The sequence below is a fragment of the Mytilus edulis genome, chromosome 1, assembly GCF_963676685.1.
Source record: "Mytilus edulis chromosome 1, xbMytEdul2.2, whole genome shotgun sequence".
Classification (NCBI taxonomy): Eukaryota; Metazoa; Mollusca; class Bivalvia; order Mytilida; family Mytilidae; genus Mytilus; species Mytilus edulis.
In genome coordinates this window covers 44,602,723-44,625,800 of record NC_092344.1, presented here as the reverse complement: position 1 = coordinate 44,625,800, position 23,078 = coordinate 44,602,723, and the positions used below count along the sequence as shown (strand labels likewise).

Genomic DNA, 23,078 nt, shown 5'->3' with positions numbered 1-23,078 from the left:
ATAAGAGTTTCTCGTTTCTTATATAGATTAGACTGTTGGTTTACACAAGTCATTTTTGGGGCCCTTTATAGCTAGCTGTTCGGTGTGAGCATATAATGGTTTACTTTTACAAATTGTGACTTAGATGGAGAGTTGTCTCATTTGCACTCCTACCACATCCACTTACATCTATTAACAATATTTAAAGAACATTGTCATGATTATTAGAGTTGAACAACTAGGCCAACAAAAAATAATCTTGTGTTTCCACTAACATGCTGTTAAAAAAAGGGTAGGTAGGTAGGCAATATCATTTATTTTACAAGCATTTTTTAGCAGGATACTACTAGGGAATCAGTCTGACTTTAACAGCGCTAGTTCTAAAATGGCATAAAAAGTGTTAGGGTAGGCACTAAAAATAAGGGTAGGTAGGGTTAGCAGAAACATATGTGTTATAGTTTTTGGTCTCATCTTAATCTAAATATAAAATAATTCGACCATCAAATCATTGCTATAAAGGCTGAATTAAAATGGTGGTCAATTTAATTAAGAATGCAGGTTAATAGACAGAATAAAACATTGAGAGTTTTTGCTCCATGTAGTGATGTTGTGTCATGAATTGATACATCAAATTCTTCAATTCTGTTGATGATGACACTATAAAATGACTACATGTTTCAATTATAATGTATACAAACCTGATGTTTACAAGTAGCACCATCGTCAAAGTGTGCTCCTTTCATTGCTTCACTTCCTTTCTGACATTCATTTATATTAAACTTCATTTTCTTTTGTATTTCATCAATTGTGTATATGCAAACTGCAGAATCTGTTTTTCCATTATGCAGATTTTCAAACAGAGCAACAAGAATTTCACTGCTTTTAATGTCTTCACTGTTAAGTCCAAGTTTATTCCGTAAATTAAGACCAGGTGTGATAGTTTTTCCAGCACGCACTATTTTATAATTTGTAGTACTAGTATTTCCACAAGTAAGTGGTATATCAATATATGAATAAAAGTGAGTATCTCTATTGCAAGTGAGAGATATCCTAGACTGTGAGGGTTTAGGGTTTGCATTGGCTTCACAGTTTTGAATTAAATCAGATGGCTGATAGGATAAAAAATATGTATATTCCTCAATTGAAAAAGCTGATACAAAATCAATAATATATTTATTGATTTTATCATAGAGTAATTTGAGAGCAGAAGGAGACTGTTGTTCAATAAATGAGGCTTCTTTATATAGTGAAAAGGCGCTTCCATCACTGGTCAGTTTTCTCATACTTAGAGCAGGTATATCTCTACGTATAAGAGAAAACACATTCTTATTAACTTCATCCTTGCAGTGAAGACTAATTGGGTATGATGCTCCAATAAATAAAATATTTTCGTTCAGATTCTGCTTTACAATTAAACCCACAGTAGAATCACTTTTTGAATTAGCTACAAGGCGTGTCTGCATTTTCATAGACAGTTTCCTGCTTATATTTTGTAAGTCCCTAAATTCACAAAAACCTTGAAATATACTGCCACATACAACAAGGCGATCATTTCCATTCCTGTTGGTTTCAAGGAGTAAAATTTTGTTGAAATTATCGGTCAATTCTTTTGTCTTTCCTTCACATTTAGATTCAGCAGTACATAAGTGAGTATCTGGTTCAGGGCCTGTCACAAGTTGTTGTTGAACTTCCAACAAGTGATTCAATTTGAAAATACGATTGACAGCACCAACATAAAACGTATTTGTGGCATTATCACGAACAAAGTGGGTGATGGATCCATTCAAACCATTTTCGTCCTTTAGAATTTGTTTTTCAACTTTATAAGATGAAACTGCACTAACCACATGTAAAACACTTACTAAATATAAAAGAATTTTTTCCATCATCACTTTAGATATATTTGTTTCTTGTACCCTACTTTCGATTGCTTACATCCAATATCATTCATAGTTACGTGTGTTTCAGACAATAGTTGTCACGGTTCAACAAGCTATTTTCAGAATGACTTCTGTCACAAGTACACAAAGCCATCATCATTCTTTACCTGAAAAAAAAAATCAGGATCATTAATTTTCAATTTTTATTATTGACTCAGATTTGGTTTCTCCTTCAAATTCATGGATTAATTCGAGTCTCATAACCCTAATGCTTTCTTTCCAACCTCCCATTTCCTTAAGTCTCCAACTCATTTCATATTATTATTTAAAAAAAACTTATCTATGAGAAATGTACGCATAATTTACAATATTCCTTTACACAGCTGCTAAAAATTTGGCTACTTTTCTATTTTATTCTTCAATATTTTTTATTCAAAATATGCATGAGTGAATAAATATCTTGTCAAAATTTTTGACTTCTAATTTTTGACTTCTTGTCTGCAATGTTCAGTCTCCAAGTAACTTGAAACATTATTGTGCAAGTCATGGTTTACCTAAAAATATTTATACTAATGGATGCAAAATGCATTTAACAGGTAACAAAATGTAATTTCTCTTTTTGCTCATTTAGTTCTAAATGCAGGTGAGCAAACAAAAGATATAGAGTTAATTCCCTTGAACAGAATTACATACATTGATATATTTCAGTCAGGTAATACACCCCGACAGATGCATCCTATTCAAAACAACTCGTGCGGAAATTAATATTTCCCTTTCTTTTTATCAAAATAGACAGCGATTTTCAAATGGGCACAACCTTTTATATCAGATAACACGTTTCTTCATTTTAACTATTCAAATAGTATTTAAACTCAAGGTTATGATTTACAAAAAAAGATAATTGCATGCACAGACAGTCAAACCATTGTATTTACGTAACACTGTACAAGTGTAAAATAATTACTTGAAATTATAGAATTATTAAGTAGTGATAACCTAAGCAGATGTGTTCTAACATTTATCAAATGATAAATATCATGTGACAGCTATATAAATATAAAATTTAAATGACTTCTCTTTTATGCCTGTTTTGTACACAAAAGTCTAACAAAACTGAAATTCTCATTTTCTTTTAGTTTTAGATTTTTGGGAATTCTTGATGGACTAATGTCCAACAACATTTTCTTTTATTGTCCCCTTCTAACGTAACATTCTTTTAATGATTCTTCTTTATTTTTATCTTTTATCCTCCCCATCAGTAGCCATCACCCCTCCACTTTGTTGTATTGCCTCTTATATTTTTGTCTCCTCAATTGATATTACATTCTTGTGTATCTTAAGTTTCAAAATGGTCCAATGCATTCTCAACGACAAAAAAAAATCCTATGGTCCTTTGCATCCTCAATGACAAAAAAAATAAGAAAACAATTTGCATATCCATGTCACTTTTTCAATACAATAAGCTCCATAAAATCATATAAATGGTTATTGCAACAAAACTTAGAAAATACCAGTGGCAGATTTAGAGGGTTTTCTAGCCCCCCCCACCCCATATATTTTTTCGGGGGAGAAAATGGTTGATAATTAAGGAGTCACTAAAACATGACTGGATATATAGGACCCCCTCTTAGGCAGTCAGTCTCTTATGAGAATTTCTGGATCACTGAGTACAGATTGAAAATTTGCAATCAAATTTATTTATTAAACCATGATTTACAGATAACAAAATTCCCACTTAATAAAATGTTAATCTTTTACTTAAACTTGTGTCCCAATAACTAAAATTAATATTTCATTTTCTCTTTTCAAGCTGCCACCTCCATAAAAAGCATCTTACCTCACAGAAATTAAAGTCTTGTTTCTGGCATGTGTCAAAAGTAATTTAAATTTCACAGCTAGTAAAAATCTGATCATAAAAATAATTAAGGTAACCATATTGAGATTTTCATGGTCAATTGAATTCGAGATGGATTTTACACAGGTTTTTATCAGTTACCATCAAGGATGACAACTGAAGCATGATGCTTCTACCCTCAGCTGTTTATACCTCCACACAAAAGAGTCTTTGTCACAGTTTTTCACAAGTCAATAAAACACTGTGTTAATGAAAGACCACAATCAATGAGAACATTATGAAAAGAATAAATTCAAGAAATAAAATTAAATGATTCAGTTTGTTTCTATAAAATTATCATTAACTGGAAACTCTGGACTAATAGAAAATATTATTTTACAGGACAATTATGCGTAAAAAGTTGTAATTAAAGCAGCACTATTATGTAATTACCTACCATGGTGATATAGTATGAGCTAATTGTTAACTTAATGACACAACTGTTAAAATACATAATAGACTTTTATTAAAAGAAAATTGAAAATGAATCCAGTTTAAAGTTAACATTTTGTAACAGACTAAAAAACTACATGTTTTTTTTTAAATATACTTGATGCCAAGATTGATACAGAAAAATTAAACAAACTTATGCATGTTTTGGATTTTATATCATCTTAATATTATTACATATGACTTTGTATGGTTTAATGACAGCACAACTACATTATATCATGTAACATGCCTGGCATCTAAAGCTTTACTTGAAACGAAAAGATTCCTTTCCCAACATATACAAACTATGCTGTCCAACCTGGAATTGGCATACAAAACATTTGGCATTATTAATATAATAGAAGCAGTGGTCTGAAGCAACTGAAGTTGTTATTGTTTGAGTGGGAAAGTGCAGACAAAGCTACCCCCTGTTCTTTCCCCATTCTTAAACAATACAATCCTATCGTGCCATATCTTATATTAAGGTCCACGTGACAAAAATCCTCCTTTATATCTACTCATAAACAACATAATGGCATACTTCATTGGTCATAACAGTCACATCCCAAGTTTCAACATTTCTTTTCAATCAAAGGGTAATTTTCCACATAAATATACAAAAGTCATCAACTGCTTCAATGTCAAATACAAGCACATGTAACAAAGCATTTGCCCATTAAGTTACGGACAAACCTTTTTTCTCTCAAGAGGTACATAAAAGTAAGTACCTTTACTGCATAGGGTCTTATTTTTAATATAATTAGTAGCTTGGTATAGACTGTATTTCCTCTAAGGTTTCCTGTGTCTGCAGATGTAAGATAAGTTTTAAGTACATCATGTGTAACCCACCAGAAATTTTAGAAACTAACTTAATAACAACAGTCAGCTTATCAAATAATTCTTTTATTATAAAGCTTATTAAAGACGGTCTTTCTCCAGTTTATATCATTTTTCAACAAGTCAATAAAATTAATTTATGAACATGCACAAGCATTGTTAAATTAATAGTCTGGATCTTTCCTTCCATGTAAAGATACAAAAATATCAAGTCTAAAATGACACTTGTTTACCTTCAACAAATCTGTTTTTATTTTCAGATACACTTCACCATGTTTGTTAAAAAAACAGAAAGCAAAAGAAACTGCATGCATCATTTTAATATGTTCTTTTATCCTGCAATTAGCAAACTATTGAACATATAACATGTATACAAATACATTTTTGCTTTATATGTACTTGTACAAATAAAGTCTTCTGTTACCCCACTTCCATGATGAGCAATCGGTAATATGAATATTTCTGTTTCCTAACCAGTTCATTTTGGGGGTCCTCTTCGCAGTCTGCGTTTCAACTACGTCAATTTCTTTGAGAAATTAGTGACAGATTTAGTTTTATAACTAAAGTTTCAAGTGTTTGGAGTAATTTCAGGATCAACACAATATATATTGTCGAAAGTATAAAATTTATTTGTACTTGCTACGAAACAAGAGAAAAGCTTGGCGGGGACTCGCTTTTGGTCCTGCGTTTCTAAAGCTCATACAAATAAATTTTATATTTTCCGACAACATACATATATTGTATATTTACCAAACCTCTCCATGCTGTACTTTTATCAGGCCTATAACAGTAACTTAGTAGATGTTATTTGGTGAAGTGAAAAATTAAATTAAGAGTTGAGCAAATTAGATTAACATTTCCAGCTTTATGTGTAATAAAAAGCCTGTTATAACATTACTTGCCTAGAGATTACCAGATATTAACCCCTGTTGTTTTGATTTCCAGTACATCAGTTTTCCTATGTATTATGACACAACCTTAATGAGTTCTACCATAAAAAGTTCATCTACCCAGCAAGAGTTATCCCTAGTTAGCTGTAAAACAATTACCTAGCAGTGTTTTGGCAGTATTTTATGGGAAATATTTTTATTAACATTTTGTAGAAGAGCATTCTGTAATGAACATGATGTCTTTAAATTTGTAGTTGTTCTAAAAATCATGACTTTAAACTACATGAATTAATAGCATAATAAAAAACAATTCATTAAACCAAAAAAATTGTATTCTATATTTTTACTACAAGTAATTGCTTAAAAATTCAGTTATCTTACAAATTGCACAATAGTGAAATAAAGATATAATCAGTATCACAAGGAACTTGGTACAGTGCTTTGTTATCAGAGGTTATACTGTTAAAAAAAATAAACTCTATGTAACACACTTTAGGTACTTTAGAATAATACTGTGTAGACAAAGTTCACCTGTACATATATGCTCTAATTTGTTTTCAGTTATAATATAATAGTGTTTTCATTTATCATATAAATGCATGTTCATTTTTCTACCTTTCAGCCACTTTGTTTATAGAAATTCTTAACCAGTCCTGATTCAAGCATATTTGCCCTATTCATAGATAAATTCCTGTCATGTTATACAACACCTATGGAAACTGGGAATATGTCAAAGAGACAATTACAATGCAACAAAGAGCAGAACACAGCCCATGGCCACCAAAGGGTCTTCAACACAAGAAAAGTCTCCACCTCCACCCTGAGGTACTCGAGGGCGTCAGCTGGCCCTTAAACAAGAATTTATACCAAGTTCAGCAAAATGGACACCACACTAAACACCGAAACATCCAAATGAACCAAAATATAAAAAGACATGACTAACACAGGCCTAAGAGGTTTCTGAATAGGGACAGGCGTAAAAATGTGACATGGTTAATTGCGTTTTGTGAGATACATCTTGATGTGCAACATGGATTTTATCGGTAACAACATCTAGCAAAGAATCAACCCAAACTGGTGCTAGGGATTTTTTTAAACTTGCAGTGAGGTGAGTTTTTACAAAGATATAATGCTGGAGTGCAAGGTGAATTTCAGATGAAGAACAGCGCTATATAATTTTAAAACCAGATGTAGAATGAATGTCATTGAGATAAATATTCATAGACAAACAAGGTTGGAAACAATAAAAGCACTGTTCCTCAGCTTTTTGTATTTTTTTTTCTAATTTTGTGCATATAACAATTTTATATGAGGAATTGATATGTATACCATAAACATTTTTAGAGAAGTGTACTTTTATGTATCAATATTAAAAAAAAAACCAAACATGACAAATAATTAAGTTAAAATAGCTTACCCATTTGTTTGAAGACATTCCTCTTAACACATAAACGTTTATCCAGAATTTCCCCTGAAAAACATTCCTCTATAGAAACTTAACTAAATCCAAAAGAATTTCCAATGTTTTCTTCCAAAATTCTCCAAAGATTTGTACAACGTTTACATAAATATTTACCCCTACTAACATATCACAAACCATTTAATCTCTATGTATATGGATCATCTCTGCATGAATTTATCACTTATAAATTATCCTTAGGTCATTTCTAATTAATTCTCCTTGTAAATGAGGCACATCATGAAAGAAATATTAGTATTATAGCTGTCAGAACCAGTTACGATTAGACTGTGATCAAGTTTAGATTATCACATGTGAAAGTTGTATGTTTATCCCGCCATAATTAAAAACATTTTAACCCATTTGTTCCACTACATAAACTGTAATGTTTACATGACGTGCCTTTCATAATCAAATTTCAAATAAATATACTCTAGATCGCACACATGTTTGTTAAGTGATGTGATAATTTCTGTGTGTATTTCAAAAATAACCTTCAGCAACAATATTTCAACGTTCCTTTTTAAAGAAGAATAATTTTTAGAACACTACCAAAATGATATTGATCTCATTGATTTCTATATTTATAAAAGATGTAACTAGGAAGTTGTGCATTACCGTGAAGGCTTCATTCATGTCTCTCCATCCTTGGATGACTATATTTAAGTAAATGGAGTGGAAAAATAAAGGTATTGCATGCATTAATTTCTTCTTTATGTACATATAAAGAAAGTTAAACACATTTCCTTACAAATGCGTTTTTGTAGGCAATTTATTTTAGATTACACCAACTTCCAATCACATGGAGTACATTGTCAATTAAAGTGAAAATAAAAATGATCTTCCAATCACATGGAGTACATTGTCAATTAAAGTGAAAATAAAAATGATATTTTCCATAATTTTATGAGAGAACCCATTGGAAAACTTTAATAAAATAACACTCAATAAAGTGTGCTGTAAGTCACAGCTTTACAACAAATTATTAACTCTTATTCACAGCTTTTAAAAAGAGATAAAAGATACCTAACAAAAGTCGAAAAATTAATTGACAAAGCAATTGCAAAAAAGAAAATAGAAAACAAGACATTTGTAAATCTACAAATGGAATGTAATAAATAGTCCAAATTTGTTCATTTGCGTGAGCAGAATTAAAAGTCATTGTTTATCCCAGTTGTTTACACACCTTTAACATGAAATAGACATGGATTAACCACAAACAATCCATCACTCTATATAATATTGTACCTATCCTGCCAGTACATTTGTAATTTTCTGTTTATCATTCAATTTCATAGGTTTCTATTGCACCAGATATTATGAAAACTGCACCTCGCCACAAGTTACATGATAATAGAAATAAAAGGTTTCATTTCTTCATCAACCACACAATTATTGAAAATCGACACCACTGTGACCACAAAATTAACCAACATTACAGTAAAGAAATTGTTTCAGTACAGTTTAATAAATAAAATAAGGGACTAAAATTTATTATCTATTCAAAGACTTGACAAAGAAGATTTCTATAAAGGAACGGCATCAGGCAGTGCGATATTTTGAAGAAAACAATTTCTATCATATTTTTTTATTCATTCATCGTTTGTATATAAATCAATCAGGGTCCAAAATTGCAGAGGGACCAGCTACCTGATGGTTTGATAAGTCTCCCCTACCCTAATACCTAATTTCTCATTTCTTATTTCACATTTTGTCACATCTGCTGGTCTTTTATATCTGACTTTACATTATGGGTTTTGCTTATCAATGGAGTGCTTAAATTCATGTCATTTGGACCCGATGGAATAGTTGTCTTATTGAAAATCATACCACATTTCCTTGTACTTTCATATTCAAAAAGCTACATAAAACCATTTTCTTGTAAGGTTATACAATGTAAGGATAATTCAGGGACCAAAATATGATGATCATAGATTTGTGTTTAATGTACCATGGTTAATATTACATGCATTATCAGGATATGAATATGTTACTTAATGTGATATGAATTTTAACATGCAACTTCACAACAGTCCCCAGGAAGACATGAAAAACTACCATGATGCAGTATAATTCTGACTGTATGGCGACCAATATGGACAAAAAAAATACCAATAAACTGTAGATTACCACAAGATTTATCAACTTTGTAAAAACAATTATGATCATGTTAACCGTTTTAAACTAAAGTAATGTTTGGCGATTTCAACCCTCCTCTCTCATCTTGATTAAAAAATTGAAAAAAATAAAGAGTAAATTTTCTCTACATTATACTTGAATTATTTAAAAGACATCAAAAAGCAACAAACAGCTGTATGTAAATTATAATGTACCAAAAAGTTTCTAATAACTCGCATGGCAGCCATTTATATTTCTCAACTGCAAGAAAACTAAAATTACATGTAATCTTAATACTTTCATCCTGAAAATTTCAGGGAACATTCGAAATTTTCAATAGGATCTTAAAGCTAAAGACTTTGCACATACTTATTTCTTTAGTATTACTAACTTTTAAAAGGAATTTAAAAGTAAAATTTTGGTTTGAACAGTAAATATTGCTTACCTTACATGCTATAGAATTATTATTAGGAAGTGTTTATTAGTATGTCCTCCATGTCATCTCATTAGAACAGGATGTCACTTATCCTCCAACTTGTTACTTATAGTATGATTAATTTTATATTCAGGTCATTTAGTATACCGGCAAGTTAAGAAGAAGATAACATATTTTCATACACAAAAACAAAACAAAGTTTTTTGGAGAGTTGTGTTTTACTGTCGTCATGTATAATAACATCAAAGCTAAAACGCAAAAAAGTAAACTGATTAATTGAAATATTTTACCAAAATAGTTATCTTTAAAACTCTTTAGTTTTTAATTCATCAAATGAATAAAAATTAGATCTTTAATGGCGTCTACTTACATAATCATATTTATAGCCAAATATTTGTGAATTAAAACCTGATAATTTGTACATAAAACCAGATGTACAGACATGCTGTGTACTTTATCCATTACAAACCTTTTAAATCAACATCCACTGCCAAAAGATTTAGAAAAAACATAAAAATCCCATGTAAACAATTATTCCCAACTAATACTACACACAAGACCTCAACTGATCTGACACAGAAATAAACTATGACACTTGAAAAATCATATAGTTAGTAATCAAACACCTCAGATAGAAAGTAATATGACCATCTCAAGTACCTACGCTTAAGGGTCATTTAAAAATTGTGAATGTAGGTGGAGAGGCTCCAATGTTAATTAACTTTCTGCGACCATTATAACCTTCCAATCTAAGCCAGACACACCCCACACAAAGCAAATCAGTGAAATTAATTGAGAAAGAAAACAAACAGAAATGTGGACAGCGTTTTGATTAAATTGGTCAGTTAATTTATACTTGTACTCACTCTTTAAAGTTAAAACCAACAGAGTTAGTGGTCATTAGTTTTCTTCAAGTCGGCGTCAACTCTCAGATGCAAGTGTACTTTTTATATATAGTATAATGAATTCTCAAAAACAATGCGATAATCCTAAACTTTCATTAATTCTCAAAAACAATGCGATAATCCTTAACTTTCATTAGAACCTATCACTTCATTATATGTGGTGCTACTCAACACGGACCCATCTTATTCCATATCTTCATATCATTTAATGTTGTATATATATTAAAAATGTCTCTTATGACATGACAAAAGATCTCCTTTCATAATAAAATTAATCTTCTTTGATATAATAAGACGAAAGGATCTTATCTACCCCTTACCAATCCTCTTACTGTCTCTACAAGGTTTTCTGTTGAAATTAATTTTCAATATTGAACTTTTAAAACAGAGGAACATGTTGAAAGCCTTGTCAGCAAAGACATGAATAAACAATATGAAATCTGTCAACAATGATAAATCAGAAGAAAAATATTATTCAGTGTGATTACCACCTGTCAGGGCAGGTTACCTGTCAAATATTAAATCAACAGGTAGCATATCTATTTTGTCAGGTTATAAAAAGGTCATCACAGCTGTTACTCTTCAATGCTTTTAAAGTGGACAAATCGCTTTTAAAAGATCATTTTACTGACCTCCTGTTGCAACATCAAAAGCAGACATTTCTATTTATTAATAAAAGTGCATTTCTCTTTCTGTCTGGAGTTTTTAATAATTCAAATCTTCATTTTGGTTTTTAGTGGTCTTTCTACTTATTCTGCCATCAAATGGTGTAAACAACATGTGGAAATCCGATTATGAAGTCCGATAGAATTTCTAAAAACCTGAGTAATTATAGAATTTGAATGCAGTTTTTGAATAACATTGAATGTTTTAGTGATAAGAGAGACATTGATTTATAATATTTTCTATGATTACATATGCAACATCTACTTTATAATATCACTGCACTTTGTCAATCTTTTATAAAACAGGAAAACACACTCTCATTCAATCAAGAAAAAAATGTTTTGTCTGTGAATGATGTAAATTATTGTTTTCAATAAATTCCATTGCTTTTGGACTTTATGAATATAAGATGTCTTCCTCTATGATTGCAAATGATGGAAACAACTGTCCACAAGAGACCAAAAATTATAAATGTAGAAACTAGACTGCAAATGATTGAAACAACTGTCCACAAGAGACCAAAAATTATAAATGTAGAAACTAAAGGTAAATGTACAGCCAGGCGACCGTGAAAGGGCTGTATAGCCAGTCAAGGTCGTTAAAAACTTCCATTTGTTGAATGTACAGCCTTCAACAATGATCATAACACAAGTGTTACATTGTAAGCCATAAAAGGCCTGGACATGAAAAAAAAAGTAACAGGCTTGACAAAAATCAGATGAAGAAAGGTTTATCACCAGATCAGCACAAGGCATAAACAAAATTATTACAAAAGGACTTTAAATAAAGAATTTTTCTAGACTTTTTAATTCTCATTCTCATTAATATATATTTACCTGTTTAAAGAATTGTGATGTTCATCAGTAAAAGTTCCTACAATCAGCATGTTAAAAGCCAATTTTTCTGCACTATTTTGCACTGAATTTTGTAACAATATTTGTAAAAAACAGATGCAAAAATAAAACAAAATCTGTTTTAATCGCATCCCTTAATCATTTGCTAAATTACAGTAAATGCATATTAAGAAATTTGATATAGGCATCATGTACTCCAGACATCTCAATTCTATAAAATCTATATCCTTGGCAAGTTTTAATTGCATCAGATTTATAAAATACAATATTCAGACTTTGTTTGACTGACAAGTCACTATGAAAACAAACTCCCATTTCATCTTCACGAATAAATTGAGTGTTTCTAAATTGCAAAAAACATGCAGAGCGTATTTAAACCATTATCAGAGACCAATTTCATTAAACATTTTTTTCTCCACAAATTAATGAAATGAAATGAGTACCCACATGTTTTTTTGAATGACACTTAACAAGGTGACGTTATTTCCAATCTTAGACTTCAGATCTGCAAATCAATTTCTAAATAGATTTCCTATCCACAAAGAAATACTATGATGTTAAATGAATTTTGATTTTCTTGGTTATAAGTCCCAAGCTTTTCTGACATGCAAGGTTTTGTATAGAGCTTTTATGATCTTTCCTTTTTCTGTACTTAGTTAACTAATCAATTCTATTATGAGGAACAATAAACTCATTTTTGTTGACAATCTTGAAGTCAGGTTATGTAAGGTTCAACCTCTTTTCAGTACTCATTAAGCTGTTTGATGCAAGAAGAAAACAATAGGAGAGAAAGTCAACCTTGAGTCTAAAAATAATATGATACATCCCAAAAATACTTCAGACACCAAAGTCTCTGAAGAGGAAAAAAAACAACATGATATTTAAATTTTTTTTATAAATAGTTAAACCACTTTTCATCATTTACTATTATTCATACTGAAGTAAGAATATTCAGCTTCCAGCATAGTAGAAAACTTTTAAATCACCTCTTCAAGACAGTCTTCACAAGATCAGTACAATCCAATATCAGTCTTAAACTTTAAGTTTTACATGTAATCTTTTTTCAAATCCCATTTCTCTCATCTTTAAATTTTGTCAAGTTTCATCTGTTTTCCCCCTTAAAATCTGGCAAACAAAGAAATATAATGCTCTTTGCAATATGATTTAAATGTCTACAGGCTGGATTTTTAAGCCTCCTCAGATCTTATTAAAGATAATTCTTTTCAAGTCTTTTTCATAATAATTTTTTTGTGAATATAATGAATCCATAACGATTACGAAAATTACCCTCGGAGCTCAATACCAGACTTGTATCTTCAGCTCAGACAAGAAAATTATAAGTTCCAGTAAATGTCAACATAGAACATAATCTCCTTAGGACATAAAAGCCAATGTTGTCAAAAATATTAATAATATCACAGGTGGAAAGAAATCTTCAATTATTGTATTCTCCAAAATCATATTTGTGACTTACAGACAAATAATCTTATTGATTCAGCTGTGAAAATGTCTCAAAGGAAAATAAATTTCTTACTCAAATTATCGGTAACATTTAAAATATTAATTATAGAGAAATTACTTCTTAATAAAACACTGATATCACTCAAATTATTAATAAAGCTGCCAAAATAAACAGGATCCAATTCCAAAATACGATTTCCTCCAAAAATGAAACAAATGAGACAAATTATGAATTATCTTATTTAATCAGCTTGATCACATTCTGTCAACACAAAACAAAATTTCTTGTGACAAGACTACTGGATTAGGTTCGATATATTAATAAAGTCCAGTAAGTGAACAAACAATCAATTATTATTCAATCCCAAAATAATCGCCTTGATGAGTATATACCAAGGCACAAAAACTAATCTTATTGAATCAGCTGACAACATTTTCCCGTCTATCTCACACAATTCAATTGATCATTGTGGTTGCTTAGGCCTGTACATATTTTGGTTAGAGTAACCATTTCCAATTAATAGATACCAATCTACCAAAGCAAATATTATTTGCAGATGAAATTCAAACAATTCTCAGAAAAAATTAATCTATAGTTCTACTATAACAAAGGTCAAGAATATTGATTAGTGGTGGAAGCTTAGGTCATAAACTACTCACAGGTCCATGAATATTTTATAGTTTGACCATAACACAGACATGTGTTTTTATCTGGTTTCTTTGCAATAAAAATGAAAACTTTCCAGGTTAACATATGGCATGGGCAACTCTCCAAACTACCTGCAATTGGAAGTTTTACCAGTAATCAAACAATACAGCAACTGTCGGTTTTTACTGAAATCATGGTGTTCTGAACAAAACATGGACTTTATCAAACAGAGTTGCATTGTATTGCTATATAAATGCATACTAAAATATTCAATATCTGTTCATTTTTTGTGCTTCCTGCTGTGATTTTCATCTCAATCTCTTTATCATGTTTTGTAGAAAATGTCAGCCTATTTGCAAAAAGAATTTATATATTTTCCAATAATTTCATTTTGCTGCATAAGAAAAATATACTGCAGATTTTTTCCCCCAGTTACTAGCTGATACACCATGCAATATTATGAAGTGACACAACTGCTCCATGTTAGAGGAATATTGAGCATTCACAAACATGTTTACCAGTAACCCCGTCACATCATTTATGTGCGTGTACCATTTTAGTCAGGAGCCTGCAGTTGAGTGGTAGTAGTTGTTTCATGTTTGTCATATCTATTTTGTTATAAATTAGGCTATATAGTTTTCTCATTTGAATTGTTTCATTTATTTCATGTTTGATCGAGCCTCTTATAGCAGACTTATAATATGGTATGGAGTTTCTCAATGATGAAGGTCCTACATTGTTCCGACTCTGATACAACTGAGTCTTTGTTCTACAATGCTAAGCAAATAATTTTAAAGTCTTATGTTAGACTAGCCAGGGACCAAAGACCTCCTGTATAATCAAGGCAAATCTGCTATTATGAGACCACAATGTTATTTCAGTAACTGAAGGAACTCAGATATCAATATGCACAAAAAAAGTTTTTTAATACTCCACAGTAATAAGAAATTTGCAGAAATAATTTGTAACTATTATTGCCTATTCACAATTTATTCAGAATTAATGGATCTAGAAATATTCTGATTATATGAAATCTGACCCATCATTTTTTCATTATGTATGCTCCAGAATCATATAAAATATGAAATATTGATGAAGAAGTAAGGAAATGATACTGAAAAATGAACTGGATCAAACTTATTGCTCAGTCTGTTATGTAAATGATAAGAAAATATCCATTTCAAATGATTTTTTATAGTTTATTGCAATACTAGAAATGTACACCATTGTCCAAGGTTAAAAGGATTCCAATGAGGAAATGTAATTTCTTATGAAGCTTGTCAGCATATCATACTAAACGTGAATTGCCCTAGTCTAGATCTTGCTAGGTCCTTATACCAAGTTTTATCTTCCTGTTTTTTGTTGAGTTTTTTCCTGCTTATTTCCGTAATATGACTTTAAACTTTATAAACAGATTATGCTTTCTCTACTTCTTTGTTCATTTGAATATTTGCCGTCTCCACTAAGCATTTTGAATCAAAAACAATGACCGACTCAGAATTTATGTGTCCTGAAATGGTGATGTCTTTTTTGGGGATTTTAACCTTGCAAGCTAGCAGAGGTTACAATTCACTGAATATCTGTCCAGTACAGAGTTCATATTCATTTTCAGTGTCTTTACTTACTCACTTATAAGGAAGTAAGGGAAGTGTTACAGGTATGACACAGACTTTGTGTCTACAATGTTATTCTTTGTGCCTGAATCACAGGAAAACACTTCACAGTATATCCTCATAACTGAACCTCCCATTATGCAATTTACTTGTTAATAACTTTAAGATCTACTAATAAAGAATGTCTTTTAGAATTTCAAATGATGCAGATATTTTGAATAAATGTAACACAGCAACCCAACAGTATTAATTCTAAGAATATGTGTCCATGAGATAACATGTTGCACTGTTTGACCATCACATTTTCATGTTCTGAGTGAATCTTAATATCCAAGTCAAACCCTAATTTTGGAATATATTTTTAAAGGTTTGTAATCAACATACATATACTACTGCATGTAGTTTCAAATTGATGTGCTCAAAATTTCATTGTAAAGGACAGAAAGACATGCACAGACTGGAGAACACAATGTCGATCCCTATTGAAGGTCTTTTGGCCACAAGAAAAGAGAGTAGAGGTCACTATAAGTCTTTTAACAATTGTCAAGCAGCGAAACTTTATCATAAAGTAACTTAAACCAATATGACACCACAAAAACCATTGGAAATCTAAAAAGAACTTTGTCTTAAAAAAATTTCATGTCACATTTGACATTTTGTCTTAATAATCGTTTTCAAAGATTAACCTTTTCTTTTCAATAATAACATTCATGCAAAGTCATCAATATCATATATTTAGTGCATGTTTCAATGCCGACAGGAAACAAATAATTGTAACTGATTTCTTGATTTCTATCTGTTTTTAACAAAATTGTAAATTTATCTACTCATCAGTGGTCTCAAAAAGTATGTTCATGTAGCTTTCTTTTCAATTTCAACATGTAACATGACATTTTTCGTGTAAAGTCTTCATGCCTGCAGCAAATTGACATTTAGGTTTCTTGCTAAATCTTCTCCACATGGGAAAAAAGCTTGTCTATGACATTGATTTTTCTGGGACTTCTCCAACTTAAACGCATGTTATCAGTCTTTTACTTAAAATGGAAAAATAATCTAAAGAAGAAAAAGACACCTTTGTCTCATTAGGAGACCTTTAAAAGAAGTCTAGACATGGTGCTGTCTAGGGTCACAACACTGTTGGGGAAATATAATCTGTTCACTCTTTAAGAGTCTGGTCAGATTTAAGATTGGAAACCAAACCATATCTGTTTTACAGGCTGTAATCAATACTTCAACAGGCCAAAATCAAAAACTCAAACACATCAAACAAATGGAAAACAACTTAACAGACAAATTCCCGTCTTGAAACAGGCATAATCCTTATGAAGAAAATGGTGGTTAAACCAGGTTTCATTGCTTCGCTAATCCTCTCACTGATATGACATAAAAAAATCTATAAACCCTATGTTTAGCCATTAATACAATAATAAACAGACTTATAGCAGCTTTAAGCCCATGGATACAGATATAAACCCTGTTTTTAGCAGCTGTCCATTTGTACAGTAAAAAAAAAATCTCAGCTTATTCCATAGATACAGTCATAAAGCCTCTTCTTTTAGAAGCTTATTCCATTTATGGACAGTCATTCAACAATAAATGTTATTATGTCACTTCCTGTTAGTGACCAGACAAAGAAAATAAATTCTATTCAAAACCTTTCTTTTTGTCTCCATCTCAATTGCCTTTCTTTTTCCCTATTAGGTGGTAAGTTTTAAACCCCATAAAACTTCAATAACTCACACTATATTTATAACAACAATTGGAACTTAACAGATTATAAAACCACACAAATTAAAATGCCTGTGAGCTTTATACAGCTTATCAAAGAACATGATGCTTAATTTAGTTAAGGATACAGAAACGCTTTCCATAATTTAATTTACATGTAATCATCGATAATTCATGGAGATTTTTCTAAGAATGGCCGTCAATTACTTCATGAAGAATTGATTATTTAAATGAAACGAAAAAAGTCTAATCCGAATTTAATGATTGTGTTTCCTTAATTAAGATGAGCAGAGAAAATGTCTGGCTTGGTTGTTCAGTGTCATTCAGTATTAAGACAAGGAGTTTATACATTCCCATACAACACTGCAAATCTTAGGTAAAGTTGACAGAAGTGTTATGGGATTGAATAAAGAAAAACAAATTTGTCTGATCATAGTTTCTATCACATTTCCTTTGAAAAAACTAAAAGAATCAAATTGAAAGAAGGTTAAGAAATAAAATTTGTGTATTTAACCCCTAACTATCAAACTGATTGAATTCAAACTCTTATTTCACCTCTGAATCATTAGATTTATTATGTTGAATTAGTATTGAAAGACCTTAAGTAATCAATAGATACTGATCTATCTATCAGTCTGGAATTACTGCAATTGAATATAATGATTCGAAAGTTGAATGACTAAACCAATCAAAATATTAGTTGGTCTTATTCACACATTTAATGTACCATGTTTTGTACTACATTCAATTTTTTACTACATACTATTTGGTACTTTTTGACATAAGAAAAATAATGTAAATATGTCAAACTGAAAGAGATCTTTCCTTGTACAATTACAGCAATAATATTAGAAAATCATGAAAATGAATCACAGCATTATACACCTGACTGTCCTTAGTTTGGGTGTTAATGTAACATGGTCTCTGTTGAATTGATTCTAGACTTTAAATAAGAGCTTGCAATAATGTGGATCTGTTGTCTATCATTATAAATGAACTTTTGGTGACATAAATATTGCTACTGTATCATTGACAGTTTTCTTACATAAAAACTGATATTTTCTTTGTATCGAACATGTATTTGTTACCTAAAATAGATTATAGTTCTATACTTCAATTTCATTTCAGGAATCATCAGCGGTCAATGCCACCTTAATGTTTGGTCCTTGAGAGAACTAGTTTAGTTTTACATATTTAATTGTTTAGCAACTTTACTAACGGATGAGACAAGTTTTATAACTTGTGTCTCTTCCGTTCGAGATGTGCAGATCTTGTTGATAATAGTAAATCTATTACAAGTTTTGTACTCATTAACAACTTTTTTATTTACACCAAGATGTCCTTAAATAAAATTGGATATCTATTTAATCATAATAATCTGTATTAAATTATATTAGCATATAAAAGTGTGTGCCATTTTTTTTTACACATCAAATTTTGCTTCATCATAAAAAGCAGTCAATTTTATCTACTTTTAAGAGTGTAGATGTTCACTTTTTGGTTTTTTGTTTTTCTGAGTCAAATTTGTCTTACTGACAATCACACCACAACTTATTCTTTTATATATTTACTTGTGTAGATGTTTTATAAATATAAATGACAAAAACTTACCTTCAAAGCAGTCAAATTTTAGATCAGGTTTACCAATGCACAAGATTTTAACCTGAACGGTACATTCTACATCCGTTTTTTGCCAGTGTTAATGTGTGACAATCACATCTTCAGTTTTAGTCAAGAACAGCATCCTGTTAAAACTACAAACAGGAAACTTAAATTAGTTGCTGATCAATTAAGGGCTTATTGCCCTCTTAGAAGGAATCAATTTTATGAACAAATGAAATTATTTATTCCTTTCTGGAGTATCTGTGGTACTCAAAACTTGATCTGTATTCATATCATAAATCCATGCTTCTAATGTAACACTAGAAGAAACTATGAAAATCAATGCTTACACAAGCAAAAAATTGCCTCAATCAATTCTGGTCTCTAACTAAAAAACAATGCATTATCCTCTAAGTTAAATCATTTACAATGATTGCCTCTATTTTGTTCCAATCTTCTATAGAAATGGAGGTGGCGATCGTTTTCCTATATCCTGGCTTTGAGCAGCTAAATAGCATGCAGTCCAGCAGTTAAAAGTCAATGCACCAATTAGGTATCCCATAAAACAATTCTCTGTGACAATAATACATTGATATTTGGAGAATCTTTGCCTGGTAAATGTAAGGATAATGACTCCAAGTTACACCACAATATAGGGTAGATTTTCATGAACTCTTAGCAATTGATCGATAAACAATTACCTACAAATTTATTACAGTTTTGATTGTTCAATTACCTGTTGGGCTATGTACTCCTATATATAAACCCAGGTAAAACATGAATCATCCATTTACCGAGGGTGACAAAAAAGTATTATGTTACCTTACAGGTAGGTAACAGGGTGGTAGTGATTTATGACAACTCTTGAAAGGAAATCAATTTACTAATAAATTGACAAAAGTTACTAAGTACCAAAAACCTGATGTTGAGCAAGACATGAAGTCTAAGTTTATACATAGCAGCTGATTTCATTTTAAAATTTTATAAAATAGAGAATAGCTTATTTGTCACTCAAGTTTTAATTTAGCGCTATTCAAAACGAGCAGGGTTTTTTTTAATAAAGTTTCATAGATAAACTCTCTTCTTTTTAAGACTCATCAAAAAGATGGTTTTTTTTTAGAATATACATTCAATATTTTTGGTGTTGAGCTTCTTGGGTTAGGTCATCTTCTAGAATCAATTCCTACTTAAACTTGTTATCTGTATCAAAGTGTACTTATTTTACAGGTACATATCAGGGGGGTGTTCATTTATGGTAAGGCCCCCTTCTTTAAAATATGCAAGACCCACATCCTTCAAAAATCCAGACATCCTTGGCTTTCGGTGTATTCTAAATTTAATAGGAAGACCTAGCTGTCAGATGAAATCTGATATGCCTTTGTTTGTTTCAATAAAACATGTTACATATGGTTTTCATTCATAGGAATAAGTACAAATAGGGGCAAAAATTCCAACAAATTTAAAATTATTTAAAATTTGCAGTTTTGAAATGTTGATACATTTTGTTGATAAATTACACATGCAGATAAATCATATAGGACCCAATGCTTGCCTTTAACATATATATACATGATGGGAAGTGCTTTTTTCAATTATCTTTTCCCTGGCAAAGAAAATTTTTGGCAATACTTATGCTATATTTTTGCCAAAATATACCAAAAAATTGCTTACTTTTTACTAAAATTTGGTAAATCTCCAATTATAATTTCACTTCAATGATGTCCCACTCTATTACCCTGACACCAGCTTAATTTGAGCTAACTAATATACATTTTCTAAAATCTTTAATATTCAGAAGGTAAAAAAAGGTACCGGAAGTTGGAACTCAGAGTTGGGCGACCCATTTAAGTTTGGTGTGAAAAATTTCACTGTTTTTCCATTCTTAAACATGGATCTAATAATTTCAATTTAAATAACCCAAAAATAGTTGATAAAGTTCAGAAGTAATGAAATGTAATATTAAACTTCATCCTGATAAAAAAGAAAGCAAATATCATTAGAACAAGTAATGATTGTCTGGTATATATCAATATGCTTGATTGTACCTATTAACTATGCAATCATTTCTTCATGGAACATTAAAATAAAGTAGTAAATGCATGCAAAATTGAAGAAAATGAGAGCACCTGTTTATAATTTATCCATAGTGAAATCAAAAGATATTAGATGATTGCACCTGAATCTCATGAAAACAAACAAATTATCAGACCTTGACAGAATTGTCTGTGAAATAGACAAGATAAAGGTAATTATTACCTGAAATCTAGATAAACAGGTTGTCCCAGGTGTTAAAAGGTATATTTAAATGTTTACAATTATAATTATGGGTAATCGTGTGGAACATTTAAGGTCACACTCCAAATGATGACAATCTTGTTATAAAATTTAGTTCACCTACCCCATTCATAGACATATTGGTTATATTTATCAAGGTGACTGCATATAAAAGATAGATTTCAAAAGACAATTTAATATAGAATTTGATCATTTTAACTATCAACTGATATAGCCAATACAACCTGTTACAAAATTAGGCCATTTAAATCAATAATGAAGATTCAACACAAGTATACAATGAAAGCTATATAGCACAGTGGTACATGTAGCTCATTTCCTTTCAAAATTCTCAGACTGACCCCTAAAAGCTTATTTTTAATATAACAAGAGTGCACACGCTGAAATGTCTCGCCTTCTATACTAATCATTGATATTATGTTGATAGTCCTAAGTATAAAGCTAAGCTTTAATATAACTGTCACATAAACTTAACATTAACCAAGATAACTAAACAAAGACCAATGAACCTTGAAAATGAGGTCAAGGTCAGATGAACCATGCCAGGCAGACATGTACAGCTAACAATGCTTCTATACAACATATATAGTTGACCTATTACTTATAGTTTAAGAAAAATAGACCAAAACACAGAAACTTAACACTGTGCAATGAACCGTGAAAATGAGGTCACGGTCAAATAAAACCTGCGCGACTGACATAAAGATCATGAAATATTTCCATACACCAAATATAGATGACCTACGGCATATAGTATTAGATAAAAAGACCAAAACTCAAAAACTTAACTTTGACCACTGAACCATGAAAATGAGGTCAAGGTCACATGACATCTGCCCGCTAGATAGGTACACCTTACAATCATTCCATACAACAAATATAGTAGACCTATTGCATATAGTATGAGAAAAACAGACCAAAACACAAAAATTTAACTATAACCACTGAACCATGAAAATGAGGTCAAGGTCAGATGACACCTGCCAGTTGGACATGTACACCTTACAGTCCTTCCATACACCGAATATACTAGCCCTATTGCTTGTAGTATCTGAGATATGGACTTGACCACCAAAACTTAACCTTGTTCACTGATCCATGAAATGAGGTCGAGGTCAAGTGAAAACTGTCTGACAGACATGAGGACCTTTCAAGGTACGCACATATCAAATATAGTTATCCTATTACTTATAATAAGAGAGAATTCAACATTACAAAAAATCTTAACTTTTTTTTCGAGTGGTCACTGAACCATGAAAATGAGGTCAAGGACATTGGACATGTGACTGACGGAAACTTCGTAACATGAGGTATCTATATACAAAGTATGAAGCATCCAGGTCTTCCACCTTCTAAAATATAAAGCTTTTAAGAAGTTAG

General features: G+C 30.8%; 1 protein-coding gene across 22 annotated transcripts in view; it reads right to left on the bottom strand.

The window, feature by feature from the left end:
• LOC139512644 (plexin-B-like) overlaps window positions 1–23,078 on the bottom strand; it is a 120,993-nt gene that overhangs the window by 47,299 nt on the left and 50,616 nt on the right. For 11 of the 22 annotated variants that reach the window (XM_071300534.1, XM_071300405.1, XM_071300523.1 and 8 more), the window contains 2 exons: window positions 19,413–19,555; window positions 678–2,026 (listed from right to left, as the gene is read on the bottom strand). In XM_071300534.1, coding sequence (XP_071156635.1) covers window positions 678–1,868 — 1,191 coding nt within the window. In that variant the 5' untranslated portion in view covers window positions 1,869–2,026; window positions 19,413–19,555. Of the gene's footprint in view, window positions 1–677; window positions 2,027–7,329; window positions 7,384–9,934; window positions 10,181–10,394; window positions 10,516–14,471; window positions 14,592–19,412; window positions 19,556–23,078 lie in introns of those variants that run through there. The other 11 variants (XM_071300423.1, XM_071300432.1, XM_071300502.1 and 8 more) reach the window with 6 other exon arrangements.